Raw genomic sequence first — 13,919 nt, forward strand, 5'->3', positions numbered from 1 at the left:
GCATTCACCATCAGTAATCTCTAGCTTTAGTTATATCTCCAACACTCTTCTTGAAAAAGCTGACTGGAATAGCATCAATTACCATCATTCCAAGCATGTTTCACAGAACCATAATAATATTGTTGGGAAATAATCTAATCTTATCTTGCTTGAGGCTTATTAATTTTGACCCTGTGTCCAGTCATCAAACACATTTCTCCTTCATAAAAAAATTCTTATATTTATCTGTGAAGGCTCCAACCTCTCTAACTTGCCTCTCGCCTGGGGCATTGTGACCCTCAGGTTAAACTCGCTACTCGTTGTCTGTTCCTAATGAGAAAGTAGCCTATCGTTGTCTTGGATGTTGGATACTTTCACTTCCCTATAATGATATATTAATGTTCAGCTGTCTTCATAATCTGGAGCACTCATCACTGGAAGCATTTTTATCACACTGTTTTGAAACACCCTTACAGAGTAGGGGGGTGGTGGGCTAAGGATAATAATATCACTGGGCTAGCAATCCTGAACTCCTGCCTGTGTTCTTGAGATCCAATGTTAACATTCCAGTTAGTGAAATGTTGTGAAGAAAGAATTTCTGGAATTTCAAGCCAGACTAAACTTGCATTGCACCTATGGCCATAATAGTCTGATGCTGTTTAATATCCCAAGCTAAGCAGACTCAGGCCTGGCTAGTAATTGGATGGGAGACCACCTGGGAATATTGGCCACTGGTTGGGGTTGGGCGGGCTCTTATGACTGAGCAGTAGTGTCTATACCACTTGCTGAAAAGTGCTTATGTATTGCTGTTAGACAGTAGTGTGGGGAAAAATAAACCAGAGAGTCTCCTCATTCCTGGGGCTGGGGCTGGGGCTGGCTCTGAGCTGGCTGGTCAGAGCCCATGCACTGTGCACATGTAAATAAAAGGTGACTTGGTGATGGGATATCGGTTTCTGTGCAGTTACTTCATGCAACTTACAGTACTTTCACAAAAGTGGCCTTTAGATTCAACTAATTTTTTAAACAAAACTTTGGCCTAAGAAGTACATTTACTGGAAACATTGTGAATGGATTTCACCCAGAACCATCTGCTTTCACTGAATTAAGAAAATATTTGAAGGAGAGATATTCATTAATAAGTTCTTTTGGAACATTCAATCCATCATTTGGCCAGCCAACATAAATACATTTGCTTGTTCTATATAAACATACATTGTCATCATATTTCTATCCACATAGAAATCCATCTAAATTGAAACAAAGAACAGTAGATACTGGAGATCTGAAACACACAAAAACAAAAATTGCTGGAGAAAGTCAGAAGGTCTGGCAGCCTCTGTGGAGAGAAAGCAGAGTTAAAATTTTGAGTCTAGTGACCCTTCCTTAGAATCAGACTGGACTGGTTTTTCTCATCACTGAGGCTGCCAGAATTGCTGAGCTTCTCCAGCAATTGCTGTTTTTCTGTGTTTGAAATCCATCTGCCATTTCCAAGCCATTCTGTTTTGATACACCAGATCCTTTTGTTTGCTCGATTCCTTTCATTCATATCATCAACAAATAATTAAAGTTTTCTAAGCAATACTTCAAAGTCAAGTTTTAAATTAGTTAATAACTTGGTATTGTTTGTAATTGTGAAAATGATTATCAGTGTTTGTCAAGTAATATTGTTGTGAATAATTTTATTTGGAAATCTAAACATTTGTTTGTGAAAGAAAGGATATTTGCATTTATAAAACATGTTATCTGTAATCCACAATATTCATACATTTGTTTAGTTTAGTGGGCTGTACATTTATTCATTTAAATCTCAATGATTATTCATCCGTATGACTGTTTTATTTTTATCTCAGAGCTGTGCAGAGATGATATACCAGTTCAGTTGTGTGCTTGTATTTTATTTGCTAAAGTTTTTTTATATAAAATATCTTTGTCATGCATGTAGTTCTTTGCATATACTAAGTTGTACAATTTATTCATTTTTCTCTGAAGCCACACCTAGACATTATCAATCAAGCATAGGGAGTATCAATGGGAAACATACTCAAAAATAATCACACACACAGCAATTGAACACTACATCCCTCACTATCAGCCACTGAATAATTCAGTCCTTCAGGTGAGAGAACTGTGCATATTGGACTATAGATTTCTTTGCAAGTTCCTGTCAATGTGTCTGTAGTGATTTGAACCAAGTGGATCTTATAGACTATGAGATCTTTGATTGGGATTGTTAACCTGGGATAATCAGGGAGCCCTGGCTGACAGATATAAACAGGAGATTCATAAAAAAATATAAACAGGAGATTCAGAATCTCCTCACTTGAGAAAGTGACTCTGAGCTGGATGGCTACAGCCAGTGTACTATGCACATGTAAATAAAGCGTGACTTGGAGATAGGATACCGGCCTCTGTGCAGTTAGTTCTGTGTCCTAAAAAATTGTTAAAATAAGCTAGATAACGTGACTAGGTATGTAGCTCTTGCTTTTCCAAGATGTCGTGAACTAACACTGAAAGATTCATTTGCTCTGCAGGACAAACCATGGAATTGCTCAAATAGCTTCAGTTCTCTAAGTCAAATATATGATGTACTTTTATGCCTTCGAATTGGAATGACCACATGTTTCTACCAGAAATGTAGTCAAATAGTTTGATGACTATGGAGACCTTTGGAACAGAAACTAAAGTCTTGAAATAAAGCAAAATGTGGTTTTAGTATGAACAGCTCTGTACTGTGGATAACGTAAAAGACTTCATGAGTCCCATTTGTAAGATGCCAATCTTCACTGTGTTTCCCTTAGCAACAGGCATTCCAATAGGATTTAGGCTCAAATAGAAAACAACCCTGGCTGATCCCCACAGTGATTTCAAAGAATCTGGAGAAAAAGGGAAATCAGCATCTGCCTTCAAAACTCTTTTTTGAAGCTGCTTCTTTTGGTCTTTTATCCCCCTATATTTAATCTAAGGATATCGAAGATGCTGGCAAGACTCAATATGTTGTTTTGTTGCTCTGATGAAAGTAATGGTGTTCGTTCTTTCTGTCTTTGTGGTGCTAGCGCTCTCATATTTGCTTTTAACTCAGCAACCAATGACAGGGCAGCAGTAAGTATCTAAGCCAGAATGCTGTGTGACTTGGACGAGATTGATGTTGCCATGGTACTGCAGTTCTTGACTTGCATGGTGGCCAGGACTGTGGGACTAGGAGGTGCTGTGGAGTGTAAGTGTCACTACCAAGACCAGCATTAATTTCTCAAACCAAATTGCCCTTGTACAAAGTGGCTTGTGATTTAAAATCAACCACATTGCTATCAGTCTGGAGTCACATGTAGGTCAGACGAGGTCAAGATTTTAAATAGGATGGGCACAGATTAGAGACTGACACATCAGCACTAAGGTAGCTCTGAAGTGTTGGAGGTGTCATAATACAGAGCCGATATTAAATATGATTGATTCTACTCCCTCTGATTCTTCAGCTGGATGTCAAAGATCTTGTAATATAAATCCAAGTTCCAGGAACAGCTGTGAGTTAGCCATGCCATGGGATAAATACCAACTGATCATTTAGTTACTGCTATTTCTAGATTCTTGCTGCATGCAAAGCCGTTGCCACATTTACCTACATAACAAAAATGACCACATCTAAGGCTGAGATTTAATATTTGCAAGTCAGGATTGTTGCTATTCTGCTCAAAATGTGGCCTGCTGGTCAATACTGTACACGCGTGGCAAAATTGGCATCCACCTGCCAAGAACTCATTAATTGGCGATTGACCAGGCATACAAGACACTTTGATCCAAATGTCAACTGTGGACAGCAGTTCTTCAGTTTAAGGATGGTGCCTAATCAGGGTTAAGTGTTTGTGCTATCAGTATTCATCTATCTGAACAGGCTAGTTTTCAACCTGCAAATCTTTGGGTACATGGGGCAGAGTGTCTCATGAGGTATTTAGTGTGGTATTTGCCTCCTTCCCTGCCGACTCAATTCTTCATCATTAATCTGTTTGTCTAAAAGCATAATTCAGCTTGCTGGACATGTTATTGCCATTTTAACTGATTAACCATGATTATATGCATGGTGGCTCAGTGGTTAGCATCCCTGCTTCACAGTGCTAGGGACCCTGGTTCAATTCTAGCCTTGGGTGACTGTGTGGAGTTTGCACATTCTCTCTGTGGGTTTCCTCTGGGTGCTCTGGTTTCCTCCCACAGTCTAAAGATGTGCAGATCAGGTGAATTAGCCCATAGTGTCAGGTGAATTAGTCCATAGTGTTAGGTGCATTAGTCAGAGGGAAATGGGTCTGGATGGGTTACTCTTCGGAGGGTCGGTATAGACTTGTTGGGCTGAAGGGTCTGTTTCCACACTGTAGGGAACCTAAGCTAATCTAACAATAACCTTTTCAATAAGGTATTCCCATGACACAAGGTCTAATGCGGTCAGCATGGATAGACGGGCAAGCAATGCTGGTTTTATTTTCTCACTATCTCCGTTGAAGTGCCCTGAGTTTGGTGAGAACACAAGCCCCCACTTTGTTTCTCCCCATTTGGCCTCCAAATCTTTCCCTCAGTCCTGTCACCTCCTCCCACTGGATCTAAATCCTTCCTGCCTAAAACCTACCTGAATCTGGGATCGATTTCTGTCTTCATCGAGGGACTACTTGCAATCTCAACAGGTGTCCACTATTGGGTTCGAGTGGTGCTGATTCCAATGATTGACGGAAGTCCTACTCCCTGTTTGTTTTATCCACTGGAGCATGCACAGCAAAGCAATCTTTTCCGAATTTTCTCCATTAGTTTGTGCTGGGACGGGTGGTACAAGGAATTTGCCCTCTCAGCCCTTCCGTTGTAAAATCAAGCCTTCAAAGTAATGAATTGTATGTGAAGCATTAGGTGTACAAATGCTCATGATGGTTATAATGTTGAGTTTTACTCCAGATATTTTTCTCTGAATCTGTAATGCAGGTTACTATTGGTGCTGATTCTATCACTGTTCATGAACCGAACTGTGTCTTGAGCCTGACCAACTTAACGGCTTTATCACTATTTACTCAAGATCGCCTTCTTTTACTTTTGAAGGTGGTTGGCAAACTATTCCATTTGATCCATAGTTTTATATATAAACTGCCAAAAATGTTTTCAAATACTAAATGGCTAAACAACAGTGAGCTATAAATTCACATTATTTGGAGAATTAGCTATCAGGTGTAAATTAAATTTTGCTCAAATGTCTTAGTTTAACCTTATTTAACAGTTCACTTTCAGCATCGGATCATACTAAGAGGAACAGGCCATTTAACCCATCAAGCTTGTTCCGTTACTATTCAGTAGTAATATATCATGGCTGATCTGTGACTTACATCTCACACATCTCGTTTTGTCCCATACCTCGTGATACATTTAGTCAACAAAAAACTATATATCTCAAAGTTAAAAATCAGCAATTGATTTGGCTTTTCCAGAAGAGAGTTCCAAACTTATTTTTAAGAAGTTCTGAATTGGAGTCATATTGAACTTGGAATGTTAACTCTTTCTGCATATGCAGCCAGACTTGCTGAGTTTCATTAAGGTACTTCTTATTTGGTTCCAAACTTCATTTTTGTGGGAAGAAGTATTTCCTAAGTTCACTTCTGATATGTCTGTCATTCTCTCCATTTACCCAATTTCCTCCTCTTCATAGAAATCACTCTCTATAAGTTCCAAGAAGTATGTTGGTATAATCTCGCCTTGTGAATAACCACTGGAGTCAACATATCATTTTGGTAAATATGTCCCACATTTCTTACAAGGTCAATATGTTCTTCCGTAGATGTGGTGCCCAGTTCTGCCCACCATACTCTAGATATAGTCTTACCAGAGCTGAAAATATGTTGCTGGAAAAGCGCAGCAGGTCAGGCATCATCCAAGGAGCAGGAGAATCGATGTTTCAGGCATGAGCCCTTCTTCAGGAATCATGCCTGGCCTGCTGCGCTTTTCCAGCAACACATTTTTCAGCTCTGATCTCCAGCATCTGCAGTCCTCACTTTCTCATAGTCTTCCCAGAGCTTTGTATGGCTGAAACAAGATTGCTATCATCTGGTATTTTATTCCACTTTATGTAGAGGCCAACATCCCATAAGTCTTCTAATTCTTTCTTATATCAATTCTTGATCATTTTTATTAATCTAACTACCTAGACCTCCAAATCATTTTATGCCTTAACTGTTTCAAAGTTTTTCCCAGATAGAAATTACCCTGTTATCTATTCACATTTACCTCCATTTAAATCTGTTTCCCTCTGTTTTGTTTGTTCATTTAATCTGTCAATACCCCTTTATCATTTTATACTTCTATCAATGCTTTTTACATTGCTACCAACTATGTGTCATCAGCAACATTGGATATTAGGCTTTCTTTTCCATTAACCAAGTCAAAAATAAAAACTGTGAACAGTCAAAGCTTCAAGGTCCTTATAGGACACCACTAATTCCATCCTTTCCAACAGAGTATCAGCCCATTATACCAACTGGGGTGCCACTGTGGAGCAGCACAGTGGTTTGGAGTGGCATGGTGGCTCAGTGGTTAGCACTGCTGCTGCACAGCATCAGGAGGTCGAGTTTGATTCCAGCCTCAGACGACTGTCTATGTGGAGTTTGCACATTCTCCCTGTGTCTGTGTGGGTTTGCTCAGGTTTCCTCCCATGATCTAAAGATTTGCAGGTCAGGTGAATTGTCCATGCTAAATTGCCCATACTGGTAGGTGCATTAGTTAGGGGTAAATATAGGATAGGGGAATGGGTCTGGGTGGTTTACTCTTCGGAGGGTCGGTGTGGACTTGTTGGGCTGAAGGGCCTGTTTCCATACTGTAGGGAATCTAATCTAAATAAAACTGTCTGTCTCCTACCACACACTAGGTCAATAATTTTACTTCAATTCCATGAACTGCAATTTTAGCAAGTATGTTCCTATGAGGGATTTTCTAAAATGCTTTCTGGAATTCATATGAATGACATCCACATATATTTCCCTGCCGACTACTTTGGTTATAGCTTCAGATAAATCAACTAATTTCATCAAGCACAACATATCAATGACTCTACTCCCAACATATCTCCCTGGCTCCTCTACCTGAATGTGATAGCTTTAGAATACTATTCAATTGGAAAAATACAGGCTCGGGCATACTAATAAAATTTGAGTAGTAGAAAAGAAATTGAAAGGTAGATCTCCTAAACTGAAAGAGGTACCATTGAGAATGTATGTGCAAACAAAGCTTGTAAAATGATTGTATTTGAATTGAGTTACATGTCCCTCACCTCAAAAACGTATTGGTGATGTCATGGCATAACTTTGACTATGTGGGATGATGTGAAATGATTGACATAAGACCAGCCTCCTATTATATAACTCACCCACAATCTGGAGAGGTACATAATTGGCAATTGTTCCAATATTGCCTAATTTGTACTACTCTGTGAAGTCAAAATTACCCCCCAGTGTCCTTTATTATTATTATTCCATATCAATAGTAATTGGATTATGTTTGGTCAGTACAACTTGTTTTATGCAAGTATGGAAAAATTAGTTAGAATAAGCCAATTCATGTTATGTAAAGGAAAAATGGCTACAATGTTATGCAATCATTCTCATTGATGCCAGACATTTTGTTTTTAAAACACTCATTTCCCCATGATAGAGTGAATGTGATTGCACTGCAGAAGGTATAGAAGAGATTCACCAAGAGATTGTCTTGGATGGAGCATTTCAGCTATGAAGTGAGGCCGGATAAGCTTGCAGTGTTTTCTTTGGATCTGAAAAGTTTGAGGAGGGACTTGATAGAGGATCATAAGATTATGAGGTGGCCGACTTTTAAAGTGCAAAACAAAACATTCAAAGGGCATTTGAGGAACAGCTTTTTCACTCATAGAGTGGTGGGGTCTGGAATGCGCTGCCTTGGAGGGTAGTTGAGTCGGGTAATCTCACAACCTTTAAAAAGTACTGGGATGAGCACTAGAAATGTTATAATATTCAGGATGATAGGTCGAGTCCAGCAAAGCGTGACGAGTGTCGACACTATGCCACAGTACAAATTCATTGGGCAAAATGCTTCTTCTGTGTTTTTTGATTCTATTTGTACCTAGCAAATAGTAATTTTGTTTGAAGAGTGGGTTCTGTGAGGTAATCAAAAACAGAAGTTGCTGTAAAAGCTCAACAGGTCTGGCAGCATCTATGGAGAGAAATCAGAGTTAATATTTCAGGTCAAATGACCCTTTTGACCCAAAACATTAACTCTGATTTTTCTTCATACATGCTGCCAGTCCCAATGATCTTTTCCAGCAATTTCAGTTTTTATCTCTGATTTACAGCATCAGCAGTTCTTTCTGTTTCTATGTGAGGGAATGTTCATTTAAGATGTAACTGAATGGGCAGAAGAAAACATTTCTAATTTGTGCAGTCTAAGGAAGCATCAATTTGAGTGTGCTGTGAAGCCCTTTATCATAAAGAAAAATATTTTTAAAGACCAAGATAGAAGCTTGAAGTAAAAGCAAATTACTGCGGATGCTGGAATTTGAAACCAAAAGAGAAAATGCTGGAAAATGTCTGGCAGCATCTGTAAGCAGAGAAAATATCTGACGTTTCAAGTCTAACTGACCCTTTGTCATAGCTTTGACAAAGGGTCAGTTAGACTCGAAACGTCAGCTCTCGAAACGTCCTCCATAGAAATGAAGAAGGATGAGGTAGGTTTTTTTTCTTGCGCTTGTTACTGTATTATGTTCAAAGTTCATTAACAAAACTTTGCATCATTTTCAAAATATAAATAAACACTCATTGGAATATTTGATAAGGACTTGACAAACAAGTAGTCAAGCATTTCTCAGCACTTTGAAGTACATGATAGGTAAAGCAGCCTAACATGCCTGTCATTCAAACTGAGACAGACCAATTCTATTTCACTGTGCACTGCATCTGTCTGCATGGGGAGTGATGGAATTCTGTCATGATAAATGAGATTGAAGAGACACTCTGACTGGGAAATGCTTGGGAAAGTGTAATTTTCTGCTGGGCAACAGCATGGAAGAAGATTCACTCTGGAGGAAGACATTGATTGAAAATACAAGTCACCATCTGCTTTACAGTCATAAAGGAGATGGGAATGACTTGTCTGGCTGACACATTCAGCATACCTAACTTCAACTGAATAAGTAAAGTGTCTTTGAAACTGCAGTTTCGGGAAAATAATTTTTATTTTCAAAGTATTGCTGTGCTATGGAGCAAGTAGTTTACTTCAATAAGGCTAAACACTGCATTAATTGTTATTTTTGGTACATTATTTCCACATGCTGCTAGTCCTTGATAATACAGAAGGAGCACCAAAAATGTGAACTGGTTGAACTGAAATGGTTTAATTGCTTAGATGAAAAATTGCTGTTAAATTATATTGTGACGTTGACTGTGTGTTGACATAATGTTTATCTATTGCTTCAAAGCCACATCCAGCACAGACTTTCTACTGAGGAATAGCCATTGCTAATCTTGTTCAGTTCATTGAAGTACAATTTTGTGGCTGAATTTGCTTTATGCATTTGCAGATAGCTTCAGAAAAATACATATTTTTCTGACAGGAATGGATCAGGACTAAATCAGGAATATATGTACAATGTCAATCTTTAGTTATTTTACACATAAATATGATAAAACCATAAGATGCAAGAGCAGATGTAAGTCATTCATCTCATTAAGTCTGTTCAGCCATCCAATGAAATTAATAATCCTCAATCCCACTTACCTGCCTTTTCCCCATAACCCTTGATTTCTTTGCTGATTAAAATTCCATCTATCTCAGTTTTGAATATAGTTAACAACCCAGCCAAAGCAGTCCACTCCAATAAAGAAATCCACAGATGCACCACACTCTGAGAGAAGAACTTCATCCTCATCTGTGTCTTAGATGAGTGACCCCTTATTCTAAGATTATGGTGTCTCATCCTGGACTCTCCTACAACCTGTCCACAACTAACTGTCAAGTCTGCTATGAATCTTGTGTGCTTCAAAGAGGTTGCCTCTCATTCTTCCATATTTCAGTGACGACAGAGAACCTACTCAACCTCACAAGACAGTTCATCCAGACCTGGTCTCAATTTAATGATCTTTTTCTGGACAACTTCCAATGGCAGCATATCTTTTCTTACATAGATTGGGGACCAAAACTGTTCCCAGTACTCCAACTGACCATCCCTTGTATTTTTAGCAAAGCCTCTCTGTTTATAGTTAAAGACCATACAACACTAGGTTATAGTCCAAAAGGTTTATTTGGAAGTACTAGCTTTCAGAGTGCTGCTCCTTCATCAGGTAACTAGGGGGACAGGATCATAAGCCACAGAATTTATAGCAAAAGATCATAGTGTCATGCAACTGATATGATATATTGAACACACCTAGATGGTTGTTAAGTTTTCATTATTTAGAAGGGGTTGCAGGTATCGATTTATTAATATGTAAATCTCAGGACTTCTTTCAAGTCACATTCCTGAGAAAACTTAAGGTTTTATAAAAAAATGGTGACATCTCAGCTCAGACAATGCATTAGAAGTGTGAGATTAGAGTCTGTTTGTATCCCAGTCTTGAATCAGACTGGTTCTATTTCCAAAGTAGGAAATTATAAAATGTTACATGGGTTGACTGCCAGCAGATTGTGCTGTTTTTAGACATCTGTGCGTATGTGTACGTGAGAGAGAGAGAGAGAGAGAGAGAGAGTGAGTCTGTGCATGTGCATGTGCGTGTGTGTGATGTGTCAAATCAGGTTGTGCACTCTCATTAGCCGAGTTAAAAAATGTCTTTTGCAGCAGATGTGATGCTTTAATCAATTGACTTGATCAGGTGTACTAGTGTAGCTCCTCACAATGATCTGTTGAACTGTGGCTTATCTGTTCTCTCAGGTAAAACTGAGCACAACATTTTTGAATATTGGCTGCTCTTGGTACCTTGGCCAATAATTATAACTCAAATTACACCAACGAGAAAAGTTTATTTAACTTATTGATGTGTGATCTTTTGAAATGCAAATTGCCTCTCTCTCCTCAGTATTAGAACAATCAATACATTTCAAAAGTATTTGAATGACTTTAAACTGTTCAAGAATATCATGAAGAAAGCTATATAAATTAAAGTTTATTTGTTCAATAAACAATTTACACATGTTTCCAAGTAAAATTTACAACTTAAATTAATAAATTTAAATTTACAAATAAATATTTAGTGTTTACTTCTGCCTTGTGTTTTTTTAACCATGACATACTAGGAAAGTGGGCTCGATGAAGCTGAGATCCTGAATATCTGTTTTGGCCATTCTTTGGAATGGAGTCATAGAATGGCTACCGCTCAGAAGGAGGTTATTTGGTCCATTATGTCTATGCTGACACTCCAAAGTTGTAATTCATTTGGTGCCGCTATTCCTCCTTCCCTGCTGTACATTCTCTCTTTCCAGATAATAAATGTTAAGAAAATGTAGCAACATAATGATAATCCATAAAAAGGCATATATTTGCATTTGTTTTCACAAGTGCAAAGTGATTTCTTTATCATTTGTTTATTCAGTTCATGTTGCATTTTTTTCAGGGTGACTGGCTTCCAACTTCCATCACCAATTGTTAGCACAGGCTCAATCCTTACACTCTGGTTCACCACAGATTTTGCTGTCAGTGCACAAGGATTCAAGGCTGTTTATGAAGGTAGGATTTCAACAATTTTTATCTGTTTCTCAGCTGTGCACTTACATTTTTGAAAGTCTTATTCTTTTTGAATTGGAATATTAACATTTCTGATGGTGATGCACATATTTCCCCCCACTCAACTGTGCTTAAACTCAAGAAGTAAGCAGAAATCAAGGGGTTCCTCGCAATGACTGAGTGTGTTAGCTCAGTGAGAAGATGAGTCATGCAGACCAGAAGTGAATCCTTGAATATGCCAAGTTAGTTCATGTTAGCTTGAACAGCAGATACCAAAATTGTCATCAGCATCTCGGGTTAGAAAGTGAAAGTGAATTGGGCAAAACTTTCCTTATAACTTCCTGACAAACAAGACTTCAGTAGAAATGCAGAGATGTAGATATCAGGTAAGAGTCAGCTTAGACCCGGGTAAATGCTGATACCCATTGTTCTACTTTCTACACTCCTACCTCAATTTCAGGAAGCCATGAGGGAAACAGTTTCAGCAGGACTGTATTCCCACCCTCACTTCCAGATCTTCAAATTTAGTAAAAGGACAAACAGATATTGAAGATGTGCGCACACACTTGGATGGGTATGTTCAGGTTGGTGATGCATGATGGATTTGGCATCATTGCTATTTCCCCACTGTTGGCACCTGAATGCCAGACGTTCCTGTTATCTAGCATTGGCCAGCAGCAGGTGAAAAGGTGACAGGGTTGGGTTTCAAAGGGGTCCCTTGTCTCATGCAATACATCACAAAGCTTGCCACCAATGTGAGCCCAATGGACCTGCTGGAATCAGCACTCACTAATACAGGTGACAACTTGGAAGGGAAAGTCATGTTCATATGAACAATATCTCTTTGGCTGAGGTTTTACAGTTGAGCTCTCTTGAAAATGAAGCAAAAATAAACCATCAAGGGAGGAAAACATCAGTGAGGCAGAAAGGGCAATTGCACAATGGACAAGAGTGAAAGAGTGATGATGCTAATTAGATTAATAAGAAAAAAAAACAATTTGACAAGCGGAGAAATTATCCAGCCACTTGCAGTCTGGAAATTAAGAACTGAGGCAGAAGTAGGCACTAAGCAAAAGTGAGGACTGCAGATGCTCGATATCAGAGTTTAGATTAGAGTGGTGCTGGAAAAGCACAGCAGGTCAGACAGCATCCAAGGCAGATGCTGGAGATTAGAGTCAAAATTCGAGTGATGCTGGAAAAGCACAGCAGGTAACCAGCATCTGAGGAACAGGAAAATTGATGTTTCAGGCAAAAGCTTGAAATTAAGAACTGAAACCATGGATTCCTTGCTTTTAAGGAATAAATGGTAATTAATTAACAATTAATATGACAAATCCAGATATAGATGTGGATTTAATGTAAATTCTTCTTCAATGATATTGCCTGAGGAGGGGGAGCCAATCGTAAGCGCTGACCACTTCAATCAATGAAAGAGCAAATAACTGTGAGATAAGGTGGCTGGGTGAGAATTTTAATCTCATCTGAATTCGAGTTGGGTAGCAAATGAATCCAAGATCAAATTTTGAGGAGTTTAATAGCCTTGAGAGTTTTATAGCAGCTAGATGGCAAAGAAATGGTGAGGATTTAGCTGAGACAAAGAAATGACATTATGAGAAATCAATGCAGTGCTTTATTGGTTTGCAGAAGTAATTTGACTGAAAGTTGGAAGGTGCATTTCATTGGCTGCATGCATGGGAATCTTTTGAAATCTCCTTATCCAAGTCTAATTTAAAGGCAGAATCTGGATAAACTTAGATTTATCTCAGCTAAATCCTCACCATTTCTTTGCCATCTAGCTGCTATGAAACACTCAAGGCTGTTAAACTCCTCAAAATTTGATCTTGAATTCATTTGCTACCCAACTCAATTTCAGATGTGATTAAAATTCTCACCCAGCCACCTTATCTCACAGTTATTTGCTCTTTCATTGATTCAAGTGGTTAGCGCTTATGATTGCTGTTTTACCTCCCTCCTCAGGCGATATCATTGAAGAAGAATTTACATTAAATCCACATATATTTCTGGATTGTCATATTAATTGTTAATTAATTGTTATTCGCTCCTTAAAAGCAAGGAATCGGTGGTTTCAGTTCTTAATTTCCAGACTGTAAACGGCAGGATAATTTCTCCGCCTGTCAAATTGCTTTCTTTTCTTATTAATCTAATTAGTATCATCACTCTTTCACTCTTGCCAAATCTGTCCATTGTGCAATTGCCCTTTCTGCCTCACTGATGTTTTCGTCCCTTG

At 38.6% G+C, this 13,919-nt stretch overlaps 1 protein-coding gene across 1 annotated transcript in view; it reads left to right on the forward strand.

The window, feature by feature from the left end:
* LOC122548600 (CUB and sushi domain-containing protein 1-like) overlaps positions 1-13,919 on the forward strand; it is a 2,366,391-nt gene that overhangs the window by 563,061 nt on the left and 1,789,411 nt on the right. The window contains exon 3 of the mRNA XM_043687435.1: positions 11,562-11,674. Within this exon, the coding sequence (XP_043543370.1) occupies positions 11,562-11,674 (113 nt within the window). The remainder of the gene's footprint in view (positions 1-11,561; positions 11,675-13,919) is intronic.

Source organism: Chiloscyllium plagiosum, chromosome 3, assembly GCF_004010195.1.
Source record: "Chiloscyllium plagiosum isolate BGI_BamShark_2017 chromosome 3, ASM401019v2, whole genome shotgun sequence".
NCBI classification, from domain to species: domain Eukaryota; kingdom Metazoa; phylum Chordata; class Chondrichthyes; order Orectolobiformes; family Hemiscylliidae; genus Chiloscyllium; species Chiloscyllium plagiosum.